At 48.4% G+C, this 24,722-nt stretch overlaps 1 protein-coding gene across 5 annotated transcripts in view; it reads right to left on the bottom strand.

Annotated features, from left to right (window-relative positions):
- Positions 1 to 24,722, bottom strand: part of LOC144594671 (interferon-induced very large GTPase 1-like) — a 127,447-nt gene that overhangs the window by 703 nt on the left and 102,022 nt on the right. The window contains exons 1-4 of one of the 5 annotated variants that reach the window (XM_078401607.1): positions 24,247 to 24,370; positions 24,027 to 24,155; positions 10,145 to 10,252; positions 731 to 9,464 (exon numbers count right to left, since the gene is read on the bottom strand). In XM_078401607.1, coding sequence (XP_078257733.1) covers positions 1,562 to 9,058 — 7,497 coding nt within the window. In that variant the 5' untranslated portion in view covers positions 9,059 to 9,464; positions 10,145 to 10,252; positions 24,027 to 24,155; positions 24,247 to 24,370 and the 3' untranslated portion in view covers positions 731 to 1,561. Of the gene's footprint in view, positions 1 to 730; positions 9,465 to 10,131; positions 10,253 to 24,026; positions 24,156 to 24,246; positions 24,371 to 24,722 lie in introns of those variants that run through there. The other 4 variants (XM_078401691.1, XM_078401541.1, XR_013547431.1 and 1 more) reach the window with 4 other exon arrangements.

Here is a 24,722-nt window from a genome sequence, read left to right as displayed (position 1 = left end):
GAGGAGGGGCAGAACAAAGCCTGGCAAATGATAGGGGGAAGATAAACACTAAATGCTGGAGTAACTCAGCGGGACAGGCAGCATCTCTGGAGAGAAGGAATGGGTGACGTTTTGGGTCGAGATCCTTCAGACTCTGCTTTTGTGTGTCGATCTTCGGTTTAAACCAGCATCTGCAGTTCCTTCCTACATAAATGATCGGGGAATACAGGGAAGGGGGATGATAGGCATATGGTGGACAAAGACCAGAGATGAAAAGACAAATTGTGTGAGACATGATTAAAGTGTCACAAGTTGTGAAGCAAGAGGAAGGAATGCAGGTGAAAGGGGAAAGAGGGGAGAAATAGTAGTGAGTCCAGGTGTGGCACAGGGGAGAGAGGAGCAGATGATGGGGGAGGTTCTTGGTTAGCAACCAATAGTTCCTCTAGGTCTTGGCAGACAGAGTGCAATTGTTCAGGAACTCCTGATTACGACCACTTTAACTCCCCTTCCCATTCCCACACTTTCTGTCCTGGGCCTCATCCATTGCCAGAGTGAGGCCACATACAAACTGAAGGAACAGCACCTTATATTCTGCGTGGGTAGCTTACAACCCAACGGTATAAACACTGAATTCTCCAATTTAAAAAAATTGCAAATCACCTCCCTCCTTTCTTCCTCCACACCATTCCTCCTAAACAGGCCCCCCCCCCACATTCATACCCCACATCTCTCCCCTGTATCCCACCTGCACTCACACCCAATTCTCGCCTTCCCCTCCCCTTTCATCTACATTCCTTCCTCTAGCTTCACAATTCACAACATTTCAGTTCTCCCGAAGACAGATACAAAAAGCTGGAGTAACTCAGCGGGTCAGATAGAATCTCTGGAGAAAAGGAACAGGTGATGTTTTGGATCAAGACCCTTCTTCAGACTTTACTCAGTCTGAAGAAGTGTTTCGACCCAAAACGTCGCCTATTCCTTTTCTCCAGAGATGCTGTCTGACCCACTGAGTTACTCCAGCTTTTTGTGTCCATCTTCGGTTTACATTGGCATCTACAATGTCTTCCTACACCTCAATTCTCCGTTTTTTCCATGTCACATCTTGGTTTTTTTCATCTCCAGTCTTTGACCAACCATCTGCCTATCAAAGCCCCCCTCACCTGTATCAACCTATTACCTGTGAAGCTCTGTCCTGCTCACCCCTCTTACAGCTTTCTTTCTCCTCTCCCTACAATAATGGCAGCACAGTGGCACAGCTGGTAGAGCTGCTGCATCACAGCGCCAGGGACCCAGCTTTGATCCTGACCTTGGGTGCTTTCTCCCTGTGACCATGTGGGTTTATTCCGGATGCTCTGGTTTCCTCCCGCATCCCAAAGATGTGCAGGTTTGTAGGGCTTGTTTCCATGCTATATCTCTAAAACTAAAACCTAAATCAATCTGAAGAAGAGTCCCGACCCAAAACATCACTGATCCATGTTCTGAGATGCTGCCTGACCTGCTGATTTACTCCAACACTTTGTCATTCTTTCTTTCAGAGGTAGACAGTATGTCTGTGTCTACCTCTAACCCATCTAAATGGACTTCACCAAGACTGAATGTCTGTGTTATACGTCTTATTCAGATCTTCCCTCACTACATCCCAGTCAATGTTCCAGGCATCATCGATCTCTGCAGGTTTTGCTCCGTATTTTTCAGCAAACTTCTTATTGAAAGTGTAGAAAACCTTCTTCCAATAGGATGCTGCCTGTGCGGAAATCTCCCGCTGGATGATCCAGGATTTGTAGTAATCATTGACAGTTTGGTAATCCTTGTAGGGTTTCAATTCCCCATTTGTGGCTTGATTTTTGAATGATCTGTTACCTGCGACTGAAGCTGTGCAGACATCAGTTGTAAGACGTTCACTCTTTATCGATCGATAGCTATTGAGTCCTGCAGGTCTGTGCTGCTTACAAGAGTGCTGTGAATGTACCGGGGTCTCTGAGTCACAGAAAACCCCACAGAAAGGACATTTCTTAGTGCAGCTGAATAACCCTTTGAACAGCTCATCCCTGGGTTTAATGGATAATTCTCCAATCTTTTTTCCATCCCAGCCTGTTACCTCCCTGAGGAGTTTCTGCTCCACCTCTTCAATAGATGTCAGAACTGCTTCTGCCCATTTCTTGCCATCACCGTCACTATGAAACAGAACAAGTTTCATTTCATCTTTGGGCATTGAGATTCTGGTGTTTAACTTTTCAACAAACATGTCCAGGAAGCTCTGAACATTTCCAGCAAAGTTCTGCATCACCGCATCCTCAACAATCTCTTTAGCTTGCCCAGTGATCTGTGTGAGGATTCCTTTAGCCAGTCGGGTAAACGTGCTCTCTCCATGACGTTGTGTCATGCAGTGTTTAATAACCTGCTGATGGAGCCAGTCTTTGGCCAAATTCTCAAGGTCAGTGATATACCGGCGATAGTCATCAAATGTACCCCTTTGTTTCAAGTGCACCAGGAGGGCCACAGTGAAGTTGTTGCGGAGACTGTACTTTCTCTCAGTGTCATTTTGTTTCATATCATCCACGATGTTCACACTGAGAGCCTTGAGGGTGGCGTCTCTGAGAGCTGGCAAGAAACAAGATTGTGCAAACCGTTGTCCTTGTCTCTGGTTCTCATCCTGCTCTGTGTAAATGTCCATGAAGAGATCAAAGTATTGATCCTTCATGTTTCCCAGTCTTTGCCGCGGGTCATGTTTCTGGATGAACCTTGTCTGCATCTCTTGGAATCTTGGTACAGCGTAACCACACAGGTGAAGTTTAAACTCAGCCCTGAATTCCTCACTCATTGTGAAGTTTTGGTGTGAAATATTGTTAATTTTCTCCTCGATAATATTCAAAAGATCAATACAATATCTATTGTCATAATCCATGTCTATTTTTGTGATGTCACTGATCCATTGATGGCATTCATCCTCGAGAGACAGTGTTATCATTGCTGCCTGATTAATATCTTTTTGGTGCGAGGATATCCTTACTTTGGTTTTAAAATATCTCATCCATGTCGTGTTGATGTGTTTCTCTTCTATTTGAAAGCACTGGGTTCCCCGTTTACTGAGAGATTTTCTTTCTAGCATTTTATTAATCACCCTTCCTTGAGCTGCTGTGTGGTGTCTGAGAAGATTTTCAATCTCCAGTTCAATGTTTCTTTCTCTGCAGGGCTGATAGTCCAGCTGTGACAGTGTGTCTTGCCACATCTTTCCAAAGGCAGTTTGCAGTTCCTTGTCACCCAACTCCTGATTTGACCCTTTACACTTTAATAAAAGCTCCTTGACCTGTTGTTCGATCTTCTGGTGAAATTTATTCCAGATATCATCCACTTCCTGCAGTCCCACACGTCTGTTCACAGCATCCCTACATCTCTGTATTGAATTGTACTGAAGCCGTGAACATAAACTGGAGATGCTGAGCTTGAACTCCTCCCTGTATTTCTCCATCAGCTGCACGTTATCAGCCCCACTTTCAAACAGAGCTTTTAGTTTATCCAGAGTCTCACCCTCCCTTTTGTTAATCTCCCTCCTGATTTCACGTTCCAGTGTTTGGAGCAGTTGGTTGAGGTCACCACTAGCATTGTTTACTGTGTTTTCAGCCTCATTTCCCCAGGTGTGTGTGTATTTGCAGAGCTCCCACTCCCAGCCCTTGTACTTCACAGAGAGCTGGTTGTAAGCCTCTGCGAACAGACTGTTCTGGAAGCAGAAAATGAAATTCTCATGTTTCACCTGCTCCCAGAGCCCAGTCATCCATTTGGTGAAGTCTGGGATTGTGAAAGCTCCTTGTTCTGGTTTCCCTTTGAGTAAACATTGAATGAGACTGTTCTTCAGTTGGAAGACATGTTCACTGTAGCCAGTGTTGACGGCAGCCATTGGGGGCGTACCTTGCCACAGACCAGGGATGTACCAGTTGTCCTTGTCAGCATCGTAGTCCATCACATCATGGAACGTTACTCCCTCCAGCTTCTCCAGTTTTGCTGCAGCCTCTGTCATCTTATCCAGCTGTTCCAGGAGTTTCTGACGGCCTCTCAGATTCTGATCGTGTGCACTCACATCCCCAACATTCTGGTGGACAAATATACACTTTGGTCTTTTCCCCGTCTGCTTCATACGGAGTAAGGAATGAACGACAATCTGTAAAATATCTTTCATCTCTGCGATGTTTTCCATGCCTATGTTTACCAACGTTATGTTGCTTAATCCCACCACGAATGTTGCCAGCTCATTGTCGTGTTCATAGCTGTCTGTTAGTGTTGCAAGTTCTGGAGCTCTCAACCCCTCCGTGTCAATGACCAGGATGAAGTCACAGCCCAGCTCCTCCGCCAGGTTCCCTGTGACCTTCATCAGCTGCATGTAGGCCCCTCGAGTACATCGGCCGCTGCTCACAGCAAACCGCAAACAGAACATTGTATTGAGGAGCGTGGACTTGCCCGTGCTCTGAACTCCAATCACTGTCAGTACAAACACTCGGGAAGCACGTCCCACCTTCTCAGCCACTGCTTCCAGTACAGCAGTGATCCATGAAACAGGAACGTTGGAGACGTCTCCATCAATGAGCTCCAGTGGGAACCCATCCAGCAACAGTTCAGCAGCAACACCCGGTAACTGAAGCACATGTGGGTGGATCTGTGTTTGTTGCTTGATGTTGTGTTGTGTCACTGAGAGTTCATAAACCTGGCCCAGTTCCCTCATGAAATGCTCAAGTCCCAGGGAACTATCAGTCATCTTCTGATCCATGTCCTTCAACTCCTTGACCTTCTGCATTGAGTCTTTGCTCAGTTCTTTATAATCCCTGCGCAACCCTGCCATGATTTCCCTTGATTTACTGTCCAGCATCAGCTTCAGCCACTGCAAGGAAATGGCCCTGACATCCCCACCAGGACCGGTGAGGTGGTCAATGAACATCTGCATCTCCTCCGACAGGCTCTGTCTGAGCTGAGCTTCCCGGATTCTTTTCTTCTCTTGGTCCAGCTCGTGGTTATACGTCTCTGTGGTTCTGTCCCCACGGAGTTTCATCCGAGACTTCTCTTTCTCAACTTTAGACAGCCCTTGCCAGAGCTCTCCATGAAAGGGCAGCACTCTCTTTTTATACCCAGTGATGTCTGCTGGGTCAAGACTGCCCAGTATTTTGGTCAGGTCCTTGGCCCGTTGTATTTCAGGCTGATGTTCATCGACCTGAATCCCACTTTCCCTCGCAATGTCACCCATTTGTTCCAGACTCAGGAAGCTCTGGTCCCTGTCCCTCATTCGAATCACTTGTTCTATCTGAGAACGTAGTTCTTCCACAAGTTCGGCCTCGTTTACATTTGTCCGAAGAATGCATTGTTGAGGTTGTAACTTCAGATCTTTGAACAGTTTCTTTACCTGCTCAGGGGTGATGTGTTTCTCACTGATGTAAGTGTTCACTATCAGAAAGAGTTTTGCCGGTGACTGTGCGAGAGAGGTGAGGAATTCTCTTTCCGTCTCACCGATAACGTCAATGAAAATAAAGAGAGCAGCAGAGACTTTTGCCAGAAACCGAGTGTGTCCCTGGTAAGTTTCAGCATCACCTCGGAGGTTGATGAATGCAGCAGCCTCTGGGAAAATGTCCGTGTTGCTCTTCCCAGAAGGTAGATACCAGCTGATCTCAGCCATCCCATCCGATATCCCATGGGGCACATTCCCACATTTCATCCCGGAGTGCAGGAAGATGTTCTGCTGCAGCTGGGTCTGGCTCAAGGTGAGATTGAGGACTCTGGATTTGGACACCGTGCACCTTCCGAGTCTGAGGAAGGAGACAGTTGGCACGGGTGCTGTCACGATGGGCATCTCCACAAAGCGGCTGCTCCCTGTGGGAGATTGTGGGCACCACATTTTAACAATGGGCCTCATGGCCCAGAGGAGAAGGGTGGCACCAGGCCCTTCCATGGGTCCCCTCACCTTGTCCCTGGGGTAACTGTGCCCTTCTGGCAGCAGAAAGGGCAATGCAAGTTGGCACAGAGACATCTTCAGCATCAGTTCCTGTTGGAGAGAGTGGTCGGCACAAAGGAAAATGGCAGCAATGATATCCAGAGGGTTCATCCCAGAATTTCTGGTCCCTTGTGCAAGAAACAAATGGCTGAAATCGTCTACGTCATCGTTGTTGTCTTTTGAAGACTGAGCAGGGGGCCATTCAGGATTCCTCGCCAGTGAATTAGCTGAGAGGATCATTTGGAGAAATCGCCAAGGAAGATCTTCTGGTCGAGTTGGTTTGTTGTCATCCAGTTTATCCCAGGATACCTCCCGCATGGACACCAGTGACAGTTTGTGAGGATAATGATCCTGTAAACCCAAATCCCTCACTAGTTGTGGAGGGCTCCGATTTCCACCCTGGTTATTTCCAGCTGGTGGAACACCAATCATTTCCTCTGGGAGACCTGGTGAATGCCGGTGACATGGATCCTCTGGTTCCCTGCCGTCTCCAGGGTCGGCCTCTCTCTGTGGTTTGGACGTCAGGTCCTTGGCCCGTTGTATTTCAGGCTGATGTTCATCGACCAGAATCCCACTTTCTCTCGCAATGTCACCCATTTGTTCCAGACTCAGGAAGCTCTGGTCCCTGTCCCTCATTAGAATCACTTGTTCTATCTGAGAACGTAGTTTTTCCACAAGTTTGTTCTTGTTTACATTTGTCCGAACAATGCATTGTTGAGGTTGTAACTTCAGATCTTTGAACAGTTTCTTTACCTGCTCAGGGGTGATGTGTTGCTGACTGATGTAAGCGTTCACTATCAGAAAGAGTTTTGCCGGTGACTGTGCAAGAGAGGTGAGGAATTCTCTTTCCGTCTCACCGATAACGTCAATGAAAATAAAGAGAGCAGCAGAGACTTTTGCCAGAAACCGAGTGTGTCCCTGGTAAGTTTCAGCATCACCTCGGAGGTTGATGAATGCAGCAGCCTCTGGGAAAATGTCCGTGTTGCCCTTCCCAGAAGGTAGATACCAGCTGATCTCAGCCATCCCATCCGATATCCCACGCGGCACATTCCCACATTCCATCCCGGAGTGCAGGAAGATGTTCTGCTCCAGCTGGGTCTGGCTCAAGGTGAGATTGAGGACTCTGGATTTGGACACCGTGCACCTTCCGAGTCTGAGGAAGGAGACAGTTGGCACGGGTGCTGTCACGATGGGCATCTCCACAACGCGGCTGCTCCCTGTGGGAGATTGTGGGCACCACATTTTAACAATGGGCCTCATGGCCCAGAGGAGAAGGGTGGCACCAGGCCCTTCCATGGGTCCCCTCACCTTGTCCCTGGGGTAACTGTGCCCTTCCGGCAGCAGAAAGGGCAATGCAAGTTGGCACAGAGACATCTTCAGCATCAGTTCCTGTTGGAGAGAGTGGTCGGCACAGAGGAAAATGGCAGCAATGATATCCAGAGGGTTCATCCCAGAATCTCCTGGCTCTTGTGCTTGAATGAAATGGTTGAAATCTTCTACGTCATCTTTGTTGTCTTTTGAAGACTGAGCAGGGGGCCATTCAGGATTCCTCGCCAGTGAATTAGCTGAGAGGATCATTTGGAGAAATCGCCAAGGAAGATCTTCGTGTCGAGTTGGTTTGCTGTCATCCAGTTTATCCCAGGATACCTCCCGCATGGACACCAGTGACAGTTTGTGAGGATAATGATCCTGTAAACCCAAATCCCTCACTAGTTGGGGAGGGCTCCGATTTTCAGCCTGGTTATTTCCAGCTGGTGCAACACCAATCATTCCCTCTGGGAGACCTGGTGAATGCCGGTGACATGGATCCTCTGGTTCCCTGCCGTCTCCAGGGTCGGCCTCTCTCTGTGGTTTGGACGTCAGGTCCTTGGCCTGTTGTATTTCAGGCTGATGTTCATCGACCTGAATCCCACTTTCCCTCGCAATGTCAGCCATTTGTTCCAGACTCAGGAAGCTCTGGTCCCTGTCACTCATTAGAATCACTTGTTCTATCTGAGAACGTAGTTCTTCCACAAGTTCGGTCTCGTTTTCATTTGTCCGAACAATGCATTGTTGAGGTTGTAACTTCAGATCTTTGAACAGTTTCTTTACCTGCTCAGGGGTGATGTGTTGCTCACTGATGTAAGTGTTCACTATCAGAAAGAGTTTTGCCGGTGACTGAGCGAGAGAGGTGAGGAATTCTCTTTCCGTCTCACCGATAACGTCAATGAAAATAAAGAGAGCAGCAGAGACTTTTGCCAGAAACCGAGTGTGTCCCTGGTAAGTTTCAGCATCACCTCGGAGGTTGATGAATGCAGCAGCCTCTGGGAAAATGTCCGTGTTGCTCTTCCCAGAAGGTAGATACCAGCTGATCTCAGCCATCCCATCCGATATCCCACGGGGCACATTCCCACATTCCATCCCGGAGTGCAGGAAGATGTTCTGCTGCAGCTGGGTCTGGCTCAAGGTGAGATTGAGGACTCTGGATTTGGACACCGTGCACCTTCCGAGTCTGAGGAAGGAGACAGTTGGCACGGGTGCTGTCACGATGGGCATCTCCACAATGCGGCTGCTCCGTGTTGGAGATTGTGGGCACCACATTTTAACAATGGGCCTCATGGCCCAGAGGAGAAGGGTGGCATCAGGCCCTTCCATGGGTCCCCTCACCTTGTCCCTGGGGTAACTGTGCCCTTCCGGCAGCAGAAAGGGCAATGCAAGTTGGCACAGAGACATCTTCAGCATCAGTTCCTGCTGGAGAGAGTGGTCGGCACAGAGGAAAATGGCAGCAATGATATCCAGAGGGTTCATCCCGGAATCTCCTGGCCCTTTCACTTCAAAGAAATCACTGAAGTCTTCATCGTCACTGCTGTGACCGTCTGTGGACTGAGCAGGGGGCCATTCAGGATTCCTCGCCAGTGAATTAGCTGAGAGGATCATTTGGAGATATCTCCAAGGAAGATCTTCATGTCGAGTTGGTTTGCTGTCGTCCAGTTTATCCCAGGATACCTCCCGCATGGACACCAGTGACAGTTTGTGAGGATAATGATCCTGTAAACCCAAATCCCTCACAAGTTGTGGAGTGTTCAGGTTTCCAGACCAGCTATTTAAAGTTGATGAAAGACTCCCCATTCCCTCTGACTGGGTGAATATACTTCCTGGGATCTGTAAGCACTTTCCCAGAGAGGTGGTTCTTGTCCAGGACTCCCCGGATGTCAGGGCTCCTGTCTTGTTTGTTGCAGTTGGGTGAATCTTCACCAGTTGTACGTTTCTGTCCCAGTATCTACCTTGAGGCCTGGGCTCCTATTCCACAATATCACACGGTGCCTGGATCCTGGCCCAGGATTTATCCAGTTGTCCAATCTCCTGTCCTGGGATATTTCACAGATCCCAGACTACCAAGTTGTGATGTGTTGGAGTGCTGGAGTTCCTATCCTGGGATCACAGGGCTGGTCACTTCTTTGGCTCTGACTGACGATCCTCTTGTTGTCCTGGCACCGTGTGTCAAGTACAGTCAGTGTGGGATCACCGTGGGTACCTGGAATTGGTCACCAGAATTATACCTGGCCTTGGAATTGGATTATTATTGTCACGTGTATTGTGATACAGTAAAAAACTCTGCATACAATCCAGTCAAATCATTCTATACATGATACAATGAAGCTTTACAAAAGTACAACGGGTAGCACAAAAAGAAATATACCAGTGTGGAATATAGTCTACCGGGTTACAGTTACAGAGAAAGTGCAGATTAAAATGTGCAAGAACCTCAATGAGCTATTGCTGTTGGTTTATTATTGGTATTACTGTTGTTAGATTGTGAGACTGGGATTATCCCTTTATTTTATGGGAGGACCATTCAATAATCTGACAGCAGCAGGGAAGTAGTTGCTCCTGAATGTGCTAGTATGTGTCTTCATGCTTTTGTAGTCTCTGCCTGACGGAAGAGTGGGAAAAGTGGGAATGACCCTGGTTTGAGTGGTCTTTGATGATGTTGGCTGTTTTCCTGAGGCAGCGTGAAGTGTTAATGTAGTCCATGGGGGGGGGGGGGGGGGTTGTCTGATGGATTGGGCTACATCCACAACTCTGTAATATCTTGTGGTTTTACGCAGATAAGTTTCCAAACCAAGTTGTAATGCATCTGGATAGAATGCTTTCTGCTGTGTGTCTTTTTTGAGACCATAACTGAAGGATTGTGTACAAACCTGGTGCCCTTACCTAATGAAAGGTGCACTTTCAATAGAGGGAGTGCATTGAAGATTCTCCAGACAGTTTCCTGGGGTAAAATCAGAGAATCCGGGAAGTGCTCAGGAGTTCAGGCAGTGTCTATGGAGAGAGAAACAGAGTCCAAGTTTCAGGATTACACGGGTTTGTCACATGAGGAGAAATAGAGTAAAGCTGGCCTCTATTCTTGGTGTTCAAAAGACAGCGATCTTGCAGAAACTTGTGAAATTCTACCAGGCTTGATAGACTAGACACAGGGAGGAGGTTTCTCCTGGCTGTGGTATCCAGGGCCGGGGGCACAATCTCAGAGTAAGGGTGGGCTATAAATGACCAAGGTGAGGAGAAACCTCTTCATCTGGAGGCTGGTGAATCTTCAGAGTTCTCGACCCCAGAGTTCTCTGGAGACTCAGTCACTGAGTTCATTCAAAACAGTGTAGGAACGAACTGCAGATGCCGTTTCAAATTGAAGATAGTTACAAAATGCTGGAGTAACTCAGCGGGCAGGCAGCATCTCTGGAGAGAAGGAATGGGTGATGTTTGGGGTCGAGACCCTTCTTCAGACTGATGTCAGGGGAGTGGGCGGTACAGAGATAGGATGTAGTCGGAGACAGTAAGGCTGGTGGGCTCTCTGGAAAGGGGGAGGGGATAGAGAGAGGGAAAGCAAGGGCTACTTGAAGTTAGAGAAGTCAATGTCCATAGTGCTGGGATGTAAGCTCACTCTGACAATGGAGGATGCCCAGGACAGAAAGGTCAGTGTGGGAATGGGAGGGGGAGTTAAAGTGTTGAGCAACCGGGAGATCAGGGAGGTTTAGGTGGACTGGGCAGAGGTGTTCAGCGTAACGATTGCCGAGCGTGCGCTTGGTCTCGCCAATATACAGGAGTCCACATCTGGAACAGGGGAAACAGTAGATGAGGTTGGAGGAGGTGCAAGTGAACGTCTGATACAGTAGGTGAGTTTGGAGGAGGTGCAAGTGAACCTCTGATACAGTAGATGAGGTTGGAGGAGGTGCAAGTGAACCTCTTGGACCATCTCCGACATCTCCCTACTGTTTCTATATCTCACCGTCTCCATCACAAGAGACAGACTATCGACATACATCTAGAACAAACCTACTGACTCCCATAGCTTCTTATGTAAGAAAGATCTGCAGATGCTGGTTTAAATCGAAGGTAGACACAAAATGCTGGAGTAACTCAGCGGGTCAGGCAGCACCTCAGGAGAGAAGGAATGGGTGACTTTTCGGGTCGAGACTGATGTCAGGGGAGGGGATGGGACAAAGTTAAAATGTAGTCGGAGACAGTTGTCGGAGTTGAATGTAGTCGGAGACATCACGCTGATAAATCCCCAGGGCCTGATGGTCTGCATCCCAGGGTACTTAAGGAGGTGGCGCTAGAAATTGTGGACGCATTGGTGATCATTTTCCAATGTTCTATAGATTCAGGATCAGTTCCGGTTGTCCCACTTTTCAAGAAAGGAGGGAGAGAGAAAACGGGAAATTATAGACCAGTTAGTCTGACATCAGTGGTGGGGAAGATGCTGGAGTCAATTATAAAAGACGAAATTGCAGAGCATTTGGATAGCAGTAACAGGATCATTCCGAGTCAGCATGGATTTACAAAGGGGAAATCATGCTTGACTAATCTTCTGGAATTTTTTGTGGATGTAACTAGGAAAATTGACCGGGGAGAGCCAGTGGATGTGGTGTACCTTGACTTTCAGAAAGCCTTCGACAAGGTCCCACATAGGAGATTAGTGGGCAAAATGAGAGCACATGGTAATGGAGGTGGGGTACTGACATGGATAGAAAATTGGTTGGCAGACAGAAAGCAAAGAGTGGGGATAAATGGGTTCCTTTCAGAATGGAAGGCAGTGACTAGTGGGGTACCGCAAGGCTCAGTGCTGGGACCGCAGCTATTTACAATATACATTAATGACTTGGATGAAGGGATTAAAAGTAACATTAACAAATTTGTAGATGACACAAAGCTGGGTGGCAGTGTGAACTGTGAGGAAGATGCTATGAGGTTGCAGGATGACTCAGACAGATTGTGTGAGTGGGCGGATGCATGGCAGATGCAGTTTAATGTGGATAAATGTGAGGTTATCCACTTTGGTGGTAAGAATAGGAAGGCAGAATATTATCTGAATGGTTTCAAGTTAGGAAAAAGGGACGTACAACGAGATCTGGGTGTCCTAGTGTACAGCAGGCAGTGAAGAAAGCCAATGGAATGTTGGCCTTCATAACAAGAGGAGTTGAGTATAGGAGCAAAGAGGTCCTTTTGCAGTTATAAAGGGCCCTAGTGAGACCGCACCTGGAGTACTGTGTGCAGTTGTAGTCTCCAAATTTGAGGAAGGATATTCTTGCTATTGAGGGCGTGCAGCGTAGGTTCACCAGGTTAATTCCCGGAATGGCGGGACTGTCGTATGTTGAAAGACTAGGCTTGTATACACTGGAATTTAGATGCGACTAGGCTTGTATACACTGGAATTTAGAAGGATGAGAGGGGATCTTATTGAAACATATAAGATTATTAGGGGATTGGACACGTTAGAGCCAGGAAACATGTTCCCAATGTTGGGGGAGTCCAGAACAAGGGGCCACAGTTTAAGAATAAGGTGTAGACCATTTAGAACGGAGATGAGGAAAATCTTTTTCAGTCAGAGTGTTGTAAATCTGTGGAATTTTCTGCCATAGAAGGCAGTGGAGGCCAATTCTTTGGATGCTTTCAAGAGAGAGCTAGATAGAGCTCTTAAAGATAGCGGAGTCAGGGGGTATGGGGAGAAGGCAGGAACGGGGTACTGATTGAGAATGATCAGCCATGAACACATTAAATGGTGGTGCTGACTCGAAGGGCCGAATGGCCTATTCCTGCACCTATTGTCTTTTGTCTATTGTCTAAGTTGGAGAAGTCAATGTTCATACCGCTGGGGTGTAAACTACCCAAGCAAAATATGAGGTGCTGTTCCTCCAATTTGTTCTGAACCTCACTCTGACAACGGAGGAGGCCCAGGACAGAAAGGTCACATTGGGAATGGGACAGATGCAGTGTAATGTAGATAAATGTGAGGTTATCCACTTTGGCGGCAAAAATAAGGAGGCAGATTATTATCTCAATAGTGTCAGGTTAGGTAAGTGGGAACTGCAGCGAGACTTGGGTGTCCTTGTACACCAGTCACTGAAAGTAAACGTGCAGGTACAGCAGGCAGTGAAGAAATCTAATGGCATGTTGGCCATCATAACAAGAGGATTTGAGTACAGAAGTATAGGGCCCTGGTAAGACCCCATCTGGAGTATTGTGTGCAGTTTTGGTCTCCTAATTTGAGGAAGGACATCCTTGCTATTGAGGCAATGCAGCGTAGGTTCACCAGGTTAATCCCTGGGATGGAGGGACTGTCATATGTAATTTAGTGACTGATATAAGCAAGACTTGCACAAGGGGTGCAGCCCTGTTGAGGGAAGTGCCCTGTGAGAAAAGTGCGAGTCTTTGGCTTCGAGTCTTCGGCGAGGAGGCTGAGGTGAGGAGATTACGCTTGTTTTTGAGCCTGAATTGTTTTTTGATACTAAAGTAATGGCGGATAAGTTGGTGCAGTGTGTTTCCTGCTGGAGCTTCTGGGAGCTACACCTGCAAGAACTGTGTCCAGGTGCAGCTCCTGAATGGACGTGTGGCGGTGTTGGAAAAGCAGCTGCATGACCTCAAGGCCATCCGGGAATGCGAGTTTCCTGGACAGGTCTTACTGCGAGGCTGTCATGCCAAGGGTCCAGGTCGAGCAAAGGTGGGAGACTGTTTCAGGGGGGAGCGAACGTGGACTACAGGAGACCCCGGTGGCTGACAAGGGAAGTCAAGGACAGCATAAAAATAAAAGAGAAGAAGTACAACAAAGCAAAGAAGAGTGGGAAGCCAGAGGATTGGGACTCTTTTAAAGAGCAACAGCAGATGACTAAGAAGGCAATACGAGGAGAAAAGATGAGGTACGAGGGTAAACTAGCCAATGATATAAAGGAGGATAGTAAAAGCTTTTTTAGGTATGTAAAGAGGAAAAAAATAGTCAAGGCAAATGTGGGTCCCTTGAAGACAGAAGCGGGGGAATTTATTATGGGGAACAAGGAAATGGCAGACGAGTTGAACCGGTACTTTGGATCTGTCTTCACTAAGGAAGATACAAGCAATCTCCCAGATGTTCTAGTGGCCAGAGATCCTAGGGTGATGGAGGAACTGAAGGAAATCCACATTAGGCAGGAAATGGTGTTGGGTAGACTCATGGGACTGAAGGCTGATAAATCCCCAGGGCCTGATGGTCTGCATCCCAGAGTACTTAAGGAGGTGGCTCTAGAAATTGTGGACGCATTGGTGATCATTTTCCAATGTTCTATAGATTCAGGATCATTTCCTGTGGATTGGAGGGTAGCAAATGTTGTCCCACTTTTTAAGAAAGGAGAGAGAAAGAAAACGAGAAACTATAGACCAGTTAGTCTGACATCAGTTGTGGGGAAGATGCTGGAGTCAATCATAAAAGACGAAATTGCGGAGCATTTGGATAGTAGTAACAGGATCGTTCCGAGTCAGCATGGACTTACGAAGGGGAAATCATGCTTGTCTAATCTTCTGGAATTCTTTGAGGATGTAACTAGGAAAATTGACCGGGGAGAGCCGGTGGATGTGGTGTACCTTGACTTTCAGAAAGCCTTTGACAAGGTTCCACTTAGGAGATTAGTGGGCAAATTTAGAGCACATGGTATTGGAGGTAGGGTACTGACCTGGATAGAAAATTGGTTGACAGACAGAAAGCAAAGAGTGGGGATAAATGGGTCCCTTTCAGAATGGCAGGCAGTAACTAGTGGGGTACCGCAAGGCTCGGTGCTGGGACCGCAGCAATTTACAATATACATTAATGACTTGTTAATGAAGTTTTATCCTACAAATTGAGAGGGAGAAGGGAAAATCGGAAGTGTCAGTATTACAGTATAGCAAAGGGGATTACAGAGGCATAAGGCAGGAGCTGGCCAAAATTGACTGGAAGGAGGCCCTAGCAGGGAAGATGGTGGAACAGCAATGGCAGGTATTCCTGGGAATAATGCAGAAGTTGCAGGATCAATTTATCCCAAAGAGAAGGAAAGATTCTAAGGGGAGTAAGAGGCTCCCGTGGTTGACAAGGGATGTCAAGGACAGCATAAAAATAAAAGAGAAGAAGTATAACATAGCAAAGAAGAGTGGGAAGCCAGAGGATTGGGACTCTTTTAAAGAGCAACAGAAGATGACTAAAAAGGCCATACGGGGAGAAAAGTTGAGGTACGAGGGTAAACTAGCCAATAATATAAAGGCAGATAGTAAAAGCTTTTTTAGGTATGTGAAGAGGAAAAAAATAATCAAGGCATCCCTTGAAGACAGAAGCAGGGGAATTTATTATGTGGAACAAGGAAATGGCAGACGAGTTGAACCGGTACTTTGGATCTGTCTTCACTAAGGAGGATACATGCAATCTCCCAGATGTTCTAGTGGCCAGAGATCCTAGGGTGATGGAGGAACTGGAGGAAATCCACATTAGGCAGGAACATGTTTTGGGTAGACTGATGGTACTGAATAGACAATAGGTGCAGGAGTAGGCCATTCGGCCCTTCGAGCCAGCACCGCCATTCAATGTGATCATGGCTGATCATTCTCAATCAGTACCCCTTTCCTGCTTTCTCCCCATACCCCCTGACTCCGCTATCCTTAAGAGCTCTATCTAGCTCTCTCTTGAATGTATTCAGAGAATTGGCCTCCACTGCCCTCTGAGGCAGAGAATTCCACAGATTCACAACTCTCTGATTGAAAAAGTTTGGTTGATAAAAGATAAAAAGAAGGCTGATAAATCCCCAGGGCCTTAGGGTCTGCATACCAGGGTACTGAAGGTGGTGGCTCTAGAAATTGTGGACGCATTGGTGATCATTTTCCAATGTTCTATAGAATCAGGGTCAGTTCCTGTGGATTGGAGGGTAGCTAATGTTATCCCACTTTTTAAGAAAGGAGGGAGAGAGAAAACGGGAAATTATAGATCAGTTAGTCTGGTGGGGAAATAGACAATAGGTGCAGGAGTAGGCCATTCAGTCCTTCGAGCCAGCACCGCCATTCAATGCGATCGTGGCTGATCACTCTCAATCAGTACCCCGTTCCTGCCTTCTCCCCATACCCCCTCACTCCGCTATCCTTAAGAGCTCTATCCAGCTCTCTCTTGAAAGCATCCAACAAACTGGCCTCCACTGCCTTCTGAGGCAGAGAATTCCACACCTTCACCACTCTCTGACTGAAAAAGTTCTTCCTCATCTCTGTTCTAAATGGCCTACCCCTTATTCTTAAACTGTGGCCCCTCGTTCTGGACTCCCCCAACATTGGGAACATGTTTCCTGCCTCTAATGTGTCCAATCCCCTAATTATCTTATATGTTTCAATAAGATCCCCCCTCATCCTTCTAAATTCCAGTGTATACAAGCCTAATTGCTCCAGCCTTTCAACATACGACAGTCCTGCCATTCCGGGAATTAACCTAGTGAACCTACGCTGCACGCCCTCAATAGCAAGAATATCCTTCCTCAAATTTGGAGACCAAAACTGCACACAGTACTCCAGGTGCGGTCTCACCAGGGCCCGGTACAACTGTAGAAGGACCTCTTTGCTCCTATACTCAACTCCTCTTGTTATGAAGGCCAACATTCCATTGGCTTTCTTCACTGCCTGCTGTACCTGCATGCTTCCTTTCATTGACTGATGCACTAGGACACCCAGATCTTGTTGAACATCCCCTCTTCCTAACTTGACACCATTCAGATAATAATCTGCCTTTCTATTCTTACTTCCAAAGTGAATAACCTCACACTTATCTACATTAAACTGCATCTGCCATGTATCCGCCTACTCACACAACCTGTCCAAGTCACCCTGCAACCTTATTGCATCTTCCTCACAATTCACACTACCCCCCAGCTTAGTATCATCTGCAAATTTGCTAATGGTACTTTTAATCCCTTCGTCTAAGTCATTAATGTATATCGTAAATAGCTGGGGTCCCAGCACCGAACCTTGCAGTACCCCATTGGTCACTGCCTGCCATTCCGAAAGGGACCCATTTATCCCCACTCTTTGCTTTCTGTCTGTCAACCAATTTTCTATCCATGTCAGTACCCTACCCCCAATACCATGTGCTCTAATTTTGCCCACTAATCTCCTATGTGGGACCTTGTCGAAGGCTTTTTGAAAGTCGAGGTACACCACATCCACTGACTCTCCCCTGTCAATTTTCCTAGTTACATCCTCAAAAAATCCCAGTAGATTTGTCAAGCATGATTTCCCCTTCGTAAATACATGCTGACTCGGAATGATCCTGTTACTGCTATCCAAATGCTCAGCAATTTCGTCTTTTATAATTGACTCCAGCATCTTCCCCACCACTGATGTCAGACTAACTGGTCTATAATTACCCGTTTTCTCTCTCCCTCCTTTCTTAAAAAGTGGGATAACATTTGCTATTCTCCAATCCACAGGAACTGATCCTGAATCTATAGAACATTGAAATGCTGGAGTCAATTATAAAAGACGAAATTGCAGAGCATTTGGATAGCAGTAACAGGCAGTTTTAGGTAAGGTTCTTTATTAGGCTGTGAGCTCCTGCTAGGGATGAGCCACGCCTCCCCACGGGCTGGCTTTTAACCCCTTACGCCTGTCCGTCACGTAACGAGGGGGCTGACCCAAGGAGTGGCCTGATCCCCCGGGACCGCCACAGGACCCCCCCCAAGAACCGGAGGTAGAAAACGGACAGGAGGGCGCACGAAGCGTTTACACAGCTGGCGGAGGTGGGTGCAGTGCTCCTGCCTCGAGCGGCTGGCCACGAGTACGTCGTCCAAGTAAACAAAGACGAATTCTAGGCCACGGCACACACAGTCCATAAGCCGTTGGAAGGCCTGTGCGGTGTTCATCAACCCGAAACGGCATCCGTAGAAACTCGAATAGGCCGAACGGAGTGATGATGGCAGTCTTGGGGATGTCATCGGGGTGGACCGGGAATTGATTATACCCACGCACCAGGTCCACCTTGGAGAACACGGATGCTCCGGCCAGGTGGGCATTAAAGTCCTGGATGTGCGGAACCGGGTACCTGTCGGGAACGGTCGTGTCATTCAAGCGCCGATAGTCCCCGCATGGTCGCCAGCCCCCGTCCGCCTTGGGGACCAAGTGGAGTGGTGACGCCCACGGGCTATCGGAAGGGCGCACGATGCCCATTGACTCCATCTGATGAAACTCCTCTCGAGCTAGACGGAGCTTGTCTGGAGCGAGACACCGCGCTCGGGCGTGCACGGGTGGCCCGGTGGTGGGGATGTGATGCTGCACCCCGTGCTTGGGAGCGGAGGAGGAGAAGTGGGTTTGCACAATGTCCGGGAAGTCCGCCAGGATGCGCGCGTACGTCTCATCCACGGACGACAGGGGTCCGACGTTGGGGGAGACCGGCCTCAGCGTGCTGGAGTGCACCAGGCGCTGCCGCCTGACATCCACGAGCATGGAATGCGCCCGCAGGAAGTCGGCGCCCAGCAGCGGCTGGGAAACATCGGCAATGACGAACCCCCATGTGAACCAGCTGTCGCCGAAGTTAAGGGCGAGCTGGCAGACCCCGTAAGTGTTGATGGGGCTACCGTTCGCCGCAGTGCGGAGGGGGCCGCGTTTGCCCGTATGGATATCGGCGGTGGAAGGAGGTAGGTCGCTCACCTCTCCTCCAGTGTCCACGAGGAACCGACCCCCGGTGCGGCGATCCCGAGCGAACACGCGATGGATCTGGCCGGCCGCCGAAGGAATCACTGACGGCCGGCCCTTGCATTTCCCGGAAAGGCACAAGGTAGGCGACATTGTTTGGCATTCGGTCCCCAACGACGGTGATAATAGCACCAGCCCCCTCTGCTGGTGTCCGGTGGTGGTGCAGACTGGGATGCCCACCAGCGACCTCCGGTGGCCTCCAGCGGTATTGGAGGTGGTGCTGCTTGGGCCGACCACCAGCGACCTCCGGTGGCGTCTGGCTGAACTGTCGGCGGGCCGTGCGAGAAGGGCGTGCCGGCACCGGGGTGCCCGATGGCAGCCGGATTTTGCCGCGGGGGTCGCCCTGAAACGGGGTCGATGGCGGCCCCAGCTTGCTGTTGGCCTTTCCGATGCCGCGGAAAAGACGGCCAGCGCTTCCAGGTCCTCCCGACGGGACATCCATATCTGGTCAGCGCGCTCGCCCAGCCCCTGCGTGTCGGTGAAGGGGTCCCCAGCGAGCTGAGAGCGGAGGTCGACTGGGAGCTGCCGAAGGTAGGCTTGCTTAAATAGAAAACAGGGCGGGTGGTCGCCCATAAGGGCGAGCATGTCCTCCAGAAGGGCCGACGGCCGTCGGTCCCCGAGCCCCCCCTTGCTCATAATTCGAGTTGCCCTCTCGGCGTCGCTGAGGCCGAACCTCCTGATAAGGAGTTCTTTGAGGCCCGCATATTTGTTAGCCGCGGGGGGGTCGTTTAGGTAGGGCTTTATTCGCCTTGCTGTCTCCTGGTCCAGGGCGCCGACGACATAGAAATACTTTGTTAGGTCAACGGTCACCCCTCGCACAGCAAACTGTGCCTCTGCCTGCTGGAACCAGACCTCAGGCTCTTCGGTCCACAGGGTCGGGAGTTTGAGGGAGACGGCATAGAGGTCGGCAGGACCGGGTTGCGCATTATTGCGCGACATCACGACGCGTGATGTATGTCGAGGTCACCAATGTAGTGGCCTGGTGGAGGCCAGAGAAAAGGCAGGACGCCAGGCAGTTTTAGGTAAGGTTCTTTATTAGGCTGTGAGCTCCTGCTCACAGCGTAGTCCACCTAAGGATGAGCCACGCCTCCCCATGGGCTGGCTTTTAACCCCTTACGCCTGTCCGTCACGTAACGAGGGGGCTGACCCAAGGAGTGGCCTGATCCCCCGGGACCATCACACATTCCTTAATACAATTTAAAATAATACATAGACTACATTATTCGAAGACTAAATTAAATAGGATTTTTCCTAGTATCTCTCCAATTTGTGATAAATGTCAATTTCAAGAAGCTAATTTAACTCATATTTTTGTAACTTGCATAAAAATGCAAAATTTCTGGTTGGATATTTTTAAAATAGTTTCTAAAGTTATCGATAAGCAATTGGATATGGATCCAAAATTAATAATATTAGGATTATCAGAACATATTACAAACTTTACAACAAGTTAGGTACATTTTCTTGATTACAGTTTAATAACTGCGAAAAAATTAATGCTTAAATTTTGGGGAAAAACAATAACCCCCACATTTAAAATGTGGATTACGGAAATGACAGAGACCTTGCATTTGGAACAAATAAGATTTGCCTTAATTGACAAACCTGATTTATTTTTTAAAATATGGTCTCCATTTATTGAATTTTTAGAAAAGTAAATGGGTTTGACACAGGACTAAAATAATTTTTTTAAATTAAAAGTTGAAACTTGAGTTTAGGGTTGGATGTACAACTGTGGTTATTGTCTCCCGGATCTACCCCCTTCAATTTCTATAGTTATAACTTTTTTTTAATTATAGTTATAACTTTTTTTTCTTTCTTCTTTATTTTTATTTTCTCTCTTTAAAAATTTTAAAATTGAAGCTATGTAAGAACTTTGTAACAACTTTGTCTTTTATTTCTATCTGTACATATGCTTTTCAAAAAAAAACAACAAAAAAAAACAGTGATTGATTGAATCCAACAGGCCACGGGAACTAAGTGTGCAGCAGTGGTGAGTGAGGTGAACCTGGAAGAGAGGATCTGGAGAGACGGATGCATAAATATATCTCACCCAGCTCCCGGAGACCAGCAGCAGAGCTGGAGGGGATGTCATGGATCAGACAGTGATGCCTGGCAGTGGTGGCAGCTACATGGTGAGTAGCAAATGTGGATAGTTCTATTTCTGCTTCCTACCATCATTCACTGATGTGAGAGTAAAGGTTGGGGTGATAAATTGTAACAGGTAGAATTGAGAGGAAGAAGGTGGTTAGTGTAACCAGCACTCTAAATGAAAGTGAGTGACAAAGGGCTTAGTCCAAGATGTCCAATGGTCAATATGTGGGGAATCTGAAATTCCCAGTTCCCTGTTGGCCATGTGTGCATGAGGGATGACCCACTTCAGCTCCTGACTGGATGCATTGGCCATTTGAAGTCATAGATTCATCGAGCTGTATGACACGGAACAGGCCATTTGGATGAATTCCACCATGTTGCCCAACCAAGCTCGTCCCTCTTGCCTGCTCCTCACTGATATCCCTCCAAATCTTTCCTATCCATGTACCTGTCCCAGTATCTTTGAAATGTTGTAATTGTACCTGCCTGCAGTTTACCCCCGAACAGCTCGACCCATAAACCACCATCCTGTGTGGAAATAATACCCCACAAATCCCTTTTCAAATCTTTCCCCCCTCACCTTTGACCTGTGCCTTCTAGTTTTAGAGTCCCCTATCCTGGTAAAAAAAGACTGGATGTTTACCTTATCTGTGCCACCCCTCAGCCTCATGCACTCCAGGGTAAACAGGCCCAGCCTATCCAGCCTCTATCTAGCACAGTATTTGCGGATATCACAAATCTCCTGAGGTACTGCCTGACCAGCTGAGTTACTCCAGCATTTTGTGATACCTTCGTTCACCAACCGCCACAACAGATCCATGGCTGATGCCATCTGCCTGGCCCAACACTAACCCATGCTGACCAAGAATAGAACTATGGCCACTGGTCCCAAAGTGCTTCCCTGAGACATCTCCATCACTTGCCCTGCCCTATTTCACAAGAGTAGATCAAGCATGGCTCTCTCCATAGCAGGTCATCTATGTAGTACATAAATACAGTTCCTGAACACTCTTCATTTCCACCCATCGATGACCTTAACACTTTGGTAGTCCTAGTCTGTATTAAGAAAGTTAAAATTTCCTAATATGACCAGTCTGCTGTTTATACAACTCTCCACAATCTCCTGCCATATTTTTGTTCCTCTAATTCCTGTTGCTTATTTGGAGGCCTATAGAACGGCTTCAACGAGATGATCATCTCCTCCTGATTTCTCAGCTTCCCCCATAAACCGGGTTGTACAGGAGTCCCTCATGGCCATCCTTGTCTCAAACAGATGCACCATGCTGCTTATTGCATGGGTGTGGTCTCTCAAATGGGGAAAGCACACCTGTGGCACATTTGTAGTGTCTCTCCAAACCTTCCTATCAATGTACCTGTCTAAATATCTTCAAATATTGTTATCCTCGAGAGGGAAGGTGAGCAGCCGGAAGTAGTTGTGCATGTAAGCACAAATGAGGTGGGTAAGAAGAGGTAGGAGGTTCTGCAACGTGAGTACAGAGAACCAGGCAGGAGGCTGAACAGCTGGACTTCTAGGGTGGTTATCTCCGTGTTGCTTCCAGTACCCCGTGCTAGTGAGCGTAGGAACAGGGAGATAGGGGATCTGAATGTGTGGCTGAGGAGTTGGTGCTGGGGCCGGGGTTTAGATTCCTAGATCAGTGGAATCTCTTCTGGGACAGGGGTGACCTGTACAAAAGGGATGGGTTGCACCTCAATTGGAAGGGGACTGACATTCTGGCAGGCAGGTTTGCTACTGCTACACGGGTGTGTTTAAACTAAACTGGGGGGATGGAGTCAACAACGTGGAAGCATATGTGTGCAGCTAACGGGAAAGAGAGTGTAGGAAAAGTCACATTTAAACTCTCAGGGCAGGGGAATGATTCTAAGTCATGTGGTTTCTGTGAAAAGCAAAGGGTGTGGTTGGGGTCGGGTGAAACTGAGAGCACTGAAGCTCTCAGTAAAACAAGGCACATTCTGGGCAGAGGTCACACTGAGTACCTTCAAGATTGTAATCTCTGCATTGCTTCTGGTCTCACATGCTCCTGAATATAGGAATAGAGTTGTAAATCTGTGGAATTCTCTGCCGAGTTGTAAATCTGTGGAATTCTCTGCCTGGGAAGCCAATGGAGGCCAGTTCTCTGAATGCATTCAAGAGAGAGATAGATAGAGCTCTTAAGGATAGCAGAGTCAGGGGGTATGGGGAGAAGGCAGGAACGGGGTACTGATTGAGAATGATCAGCCATGATCACATTGAATGGTGGTGCTGGCTCGAAGGGCCGAATGGCTTCCTCCTGCACCTATTGTCTTTAGGCCAGATGAATGTGTGGCCAAAGGGGTGGTGGAGGAGGGAGGGCTTTGGATGCTGGGACATGGACATTTGTGGAGTGGGTGCAGCCTCTACTAGCAGGTCAGTTTGCACCTGAATGGGGCAAGGTCCAATATCCTCGCTGGCAGTTTTACTCCTGTTGTTGGGAAGGTTTTAAACTAATTTGGTCGGGGGAAATGGGACTTAGACTAGATGTGCGATTGAGGGTAAGTTTCAGTCAAATGTAGAAACATCCCCCACTCCATCCCCCCCTTAACACTCCCCAAAACCTCTCCTTCATTGGTCTAGCACCCTCCCCCCCCCCCCCCCCCCCCACTCACTCTCCCTTCCTCTGCACCCCTCGCCCCTCCCCCCACTCCTCCAACCCCCCCCCCCCCCCCCCCACTCCTCCAACCCCCCCCCCCCCCCTCCCCACTGATCCACACCATCCCGTTCGGACCCGTTATGTTCTGTGTAAGTACAGGGGCTCCTCAGCTTCCAATGGGGTTCCGTTCCGAGGAACCCATCGGACACCGAATGTATTGTAAGTCGAGATACATTGAAAACGCACGATCGCATCTCCGGAAGCGAGCGGCGGCGGCTGCGGGTCCCTGCCGTCTGCACCATCGCAAAGGTGAACTATCCCACGTCAAACCATCGTAACCCACCTCCGATCACACGATCTCACCGCTCCCACTCTACCTGTCCATCCTTTTATACCTCCGTCGTGCCAATCCCACAGCTACTGCCGGTCTCCGTCCCCTCTCTTGGCCTTACCTCTCACGAGAGTAGTGTCTGTGGCTCCGATCACACGATCTCACCGCCCACACTCTGCCAGAAATAACATTGGAAGGTGAGTGAACTGAACACCAGAGACCGCACTGAATAAGTGTAACGCAGACCAATAGACAGCAAAACGCACAGTGACTGATTACCAGCTCCTTCCTTCAGTGTCCCGGACAGTGAGTGGCTGCTTCAGGTTGTCAGTGTGACTTCTGCCCACGTTGTGCCTTGGTTTACTGAGAGCTTCAGTGCTTTCAGTTTCACCCCAACCACAGTGCTTTCAGTTTCACCCCAACCACATCCTTGGCTTTTCACAGAAACCATGTGACACTGTGAGTTTCAGATTTGCGTAACAAGGAGAGGCTGGGGATTTATTCATGGATCATTGGAGGCTGAAGCGTGACTTTACAGAAGTTAATAAAACCACGAGTGTCAGTGTTGGGATGGTTTTTGTTTCTGTTTTTGGCTGTGTATGTGGGGGGGGGGGAAACCTTTCTTTTATTAGGTCTCTTCCCCGGGGCGCAGCTCGCCCGCGGGGCCTTCCATCGCCCGGCGCGGCTCGGCCGCTGGACTTAACATCGCCAGCGCGGCTCGGCTGCGGGACGTTTCAGTGCC

Source organism: Rhinoraja longicauda, chromosome 1, assembly GCF_053455715.1.
Source record: "Rhinoraja longicauda isolate Sanriku21f chromosome 1, sRhiLon1.1, whole genome shotgun sequence".
In the NCBI taxonomy this organism is placed as follows: Eukaryota; Metazoa; Chordata; class Chondrichthyes; order Rajiformes; family Arhynchobatidae; genus Rhinoraja; species Rhinoraja longicauda.
Note: the sequence above shows the minus strand (reverse complement) of the source record. Positions and strands in the feature narration are given on the sequence as shown.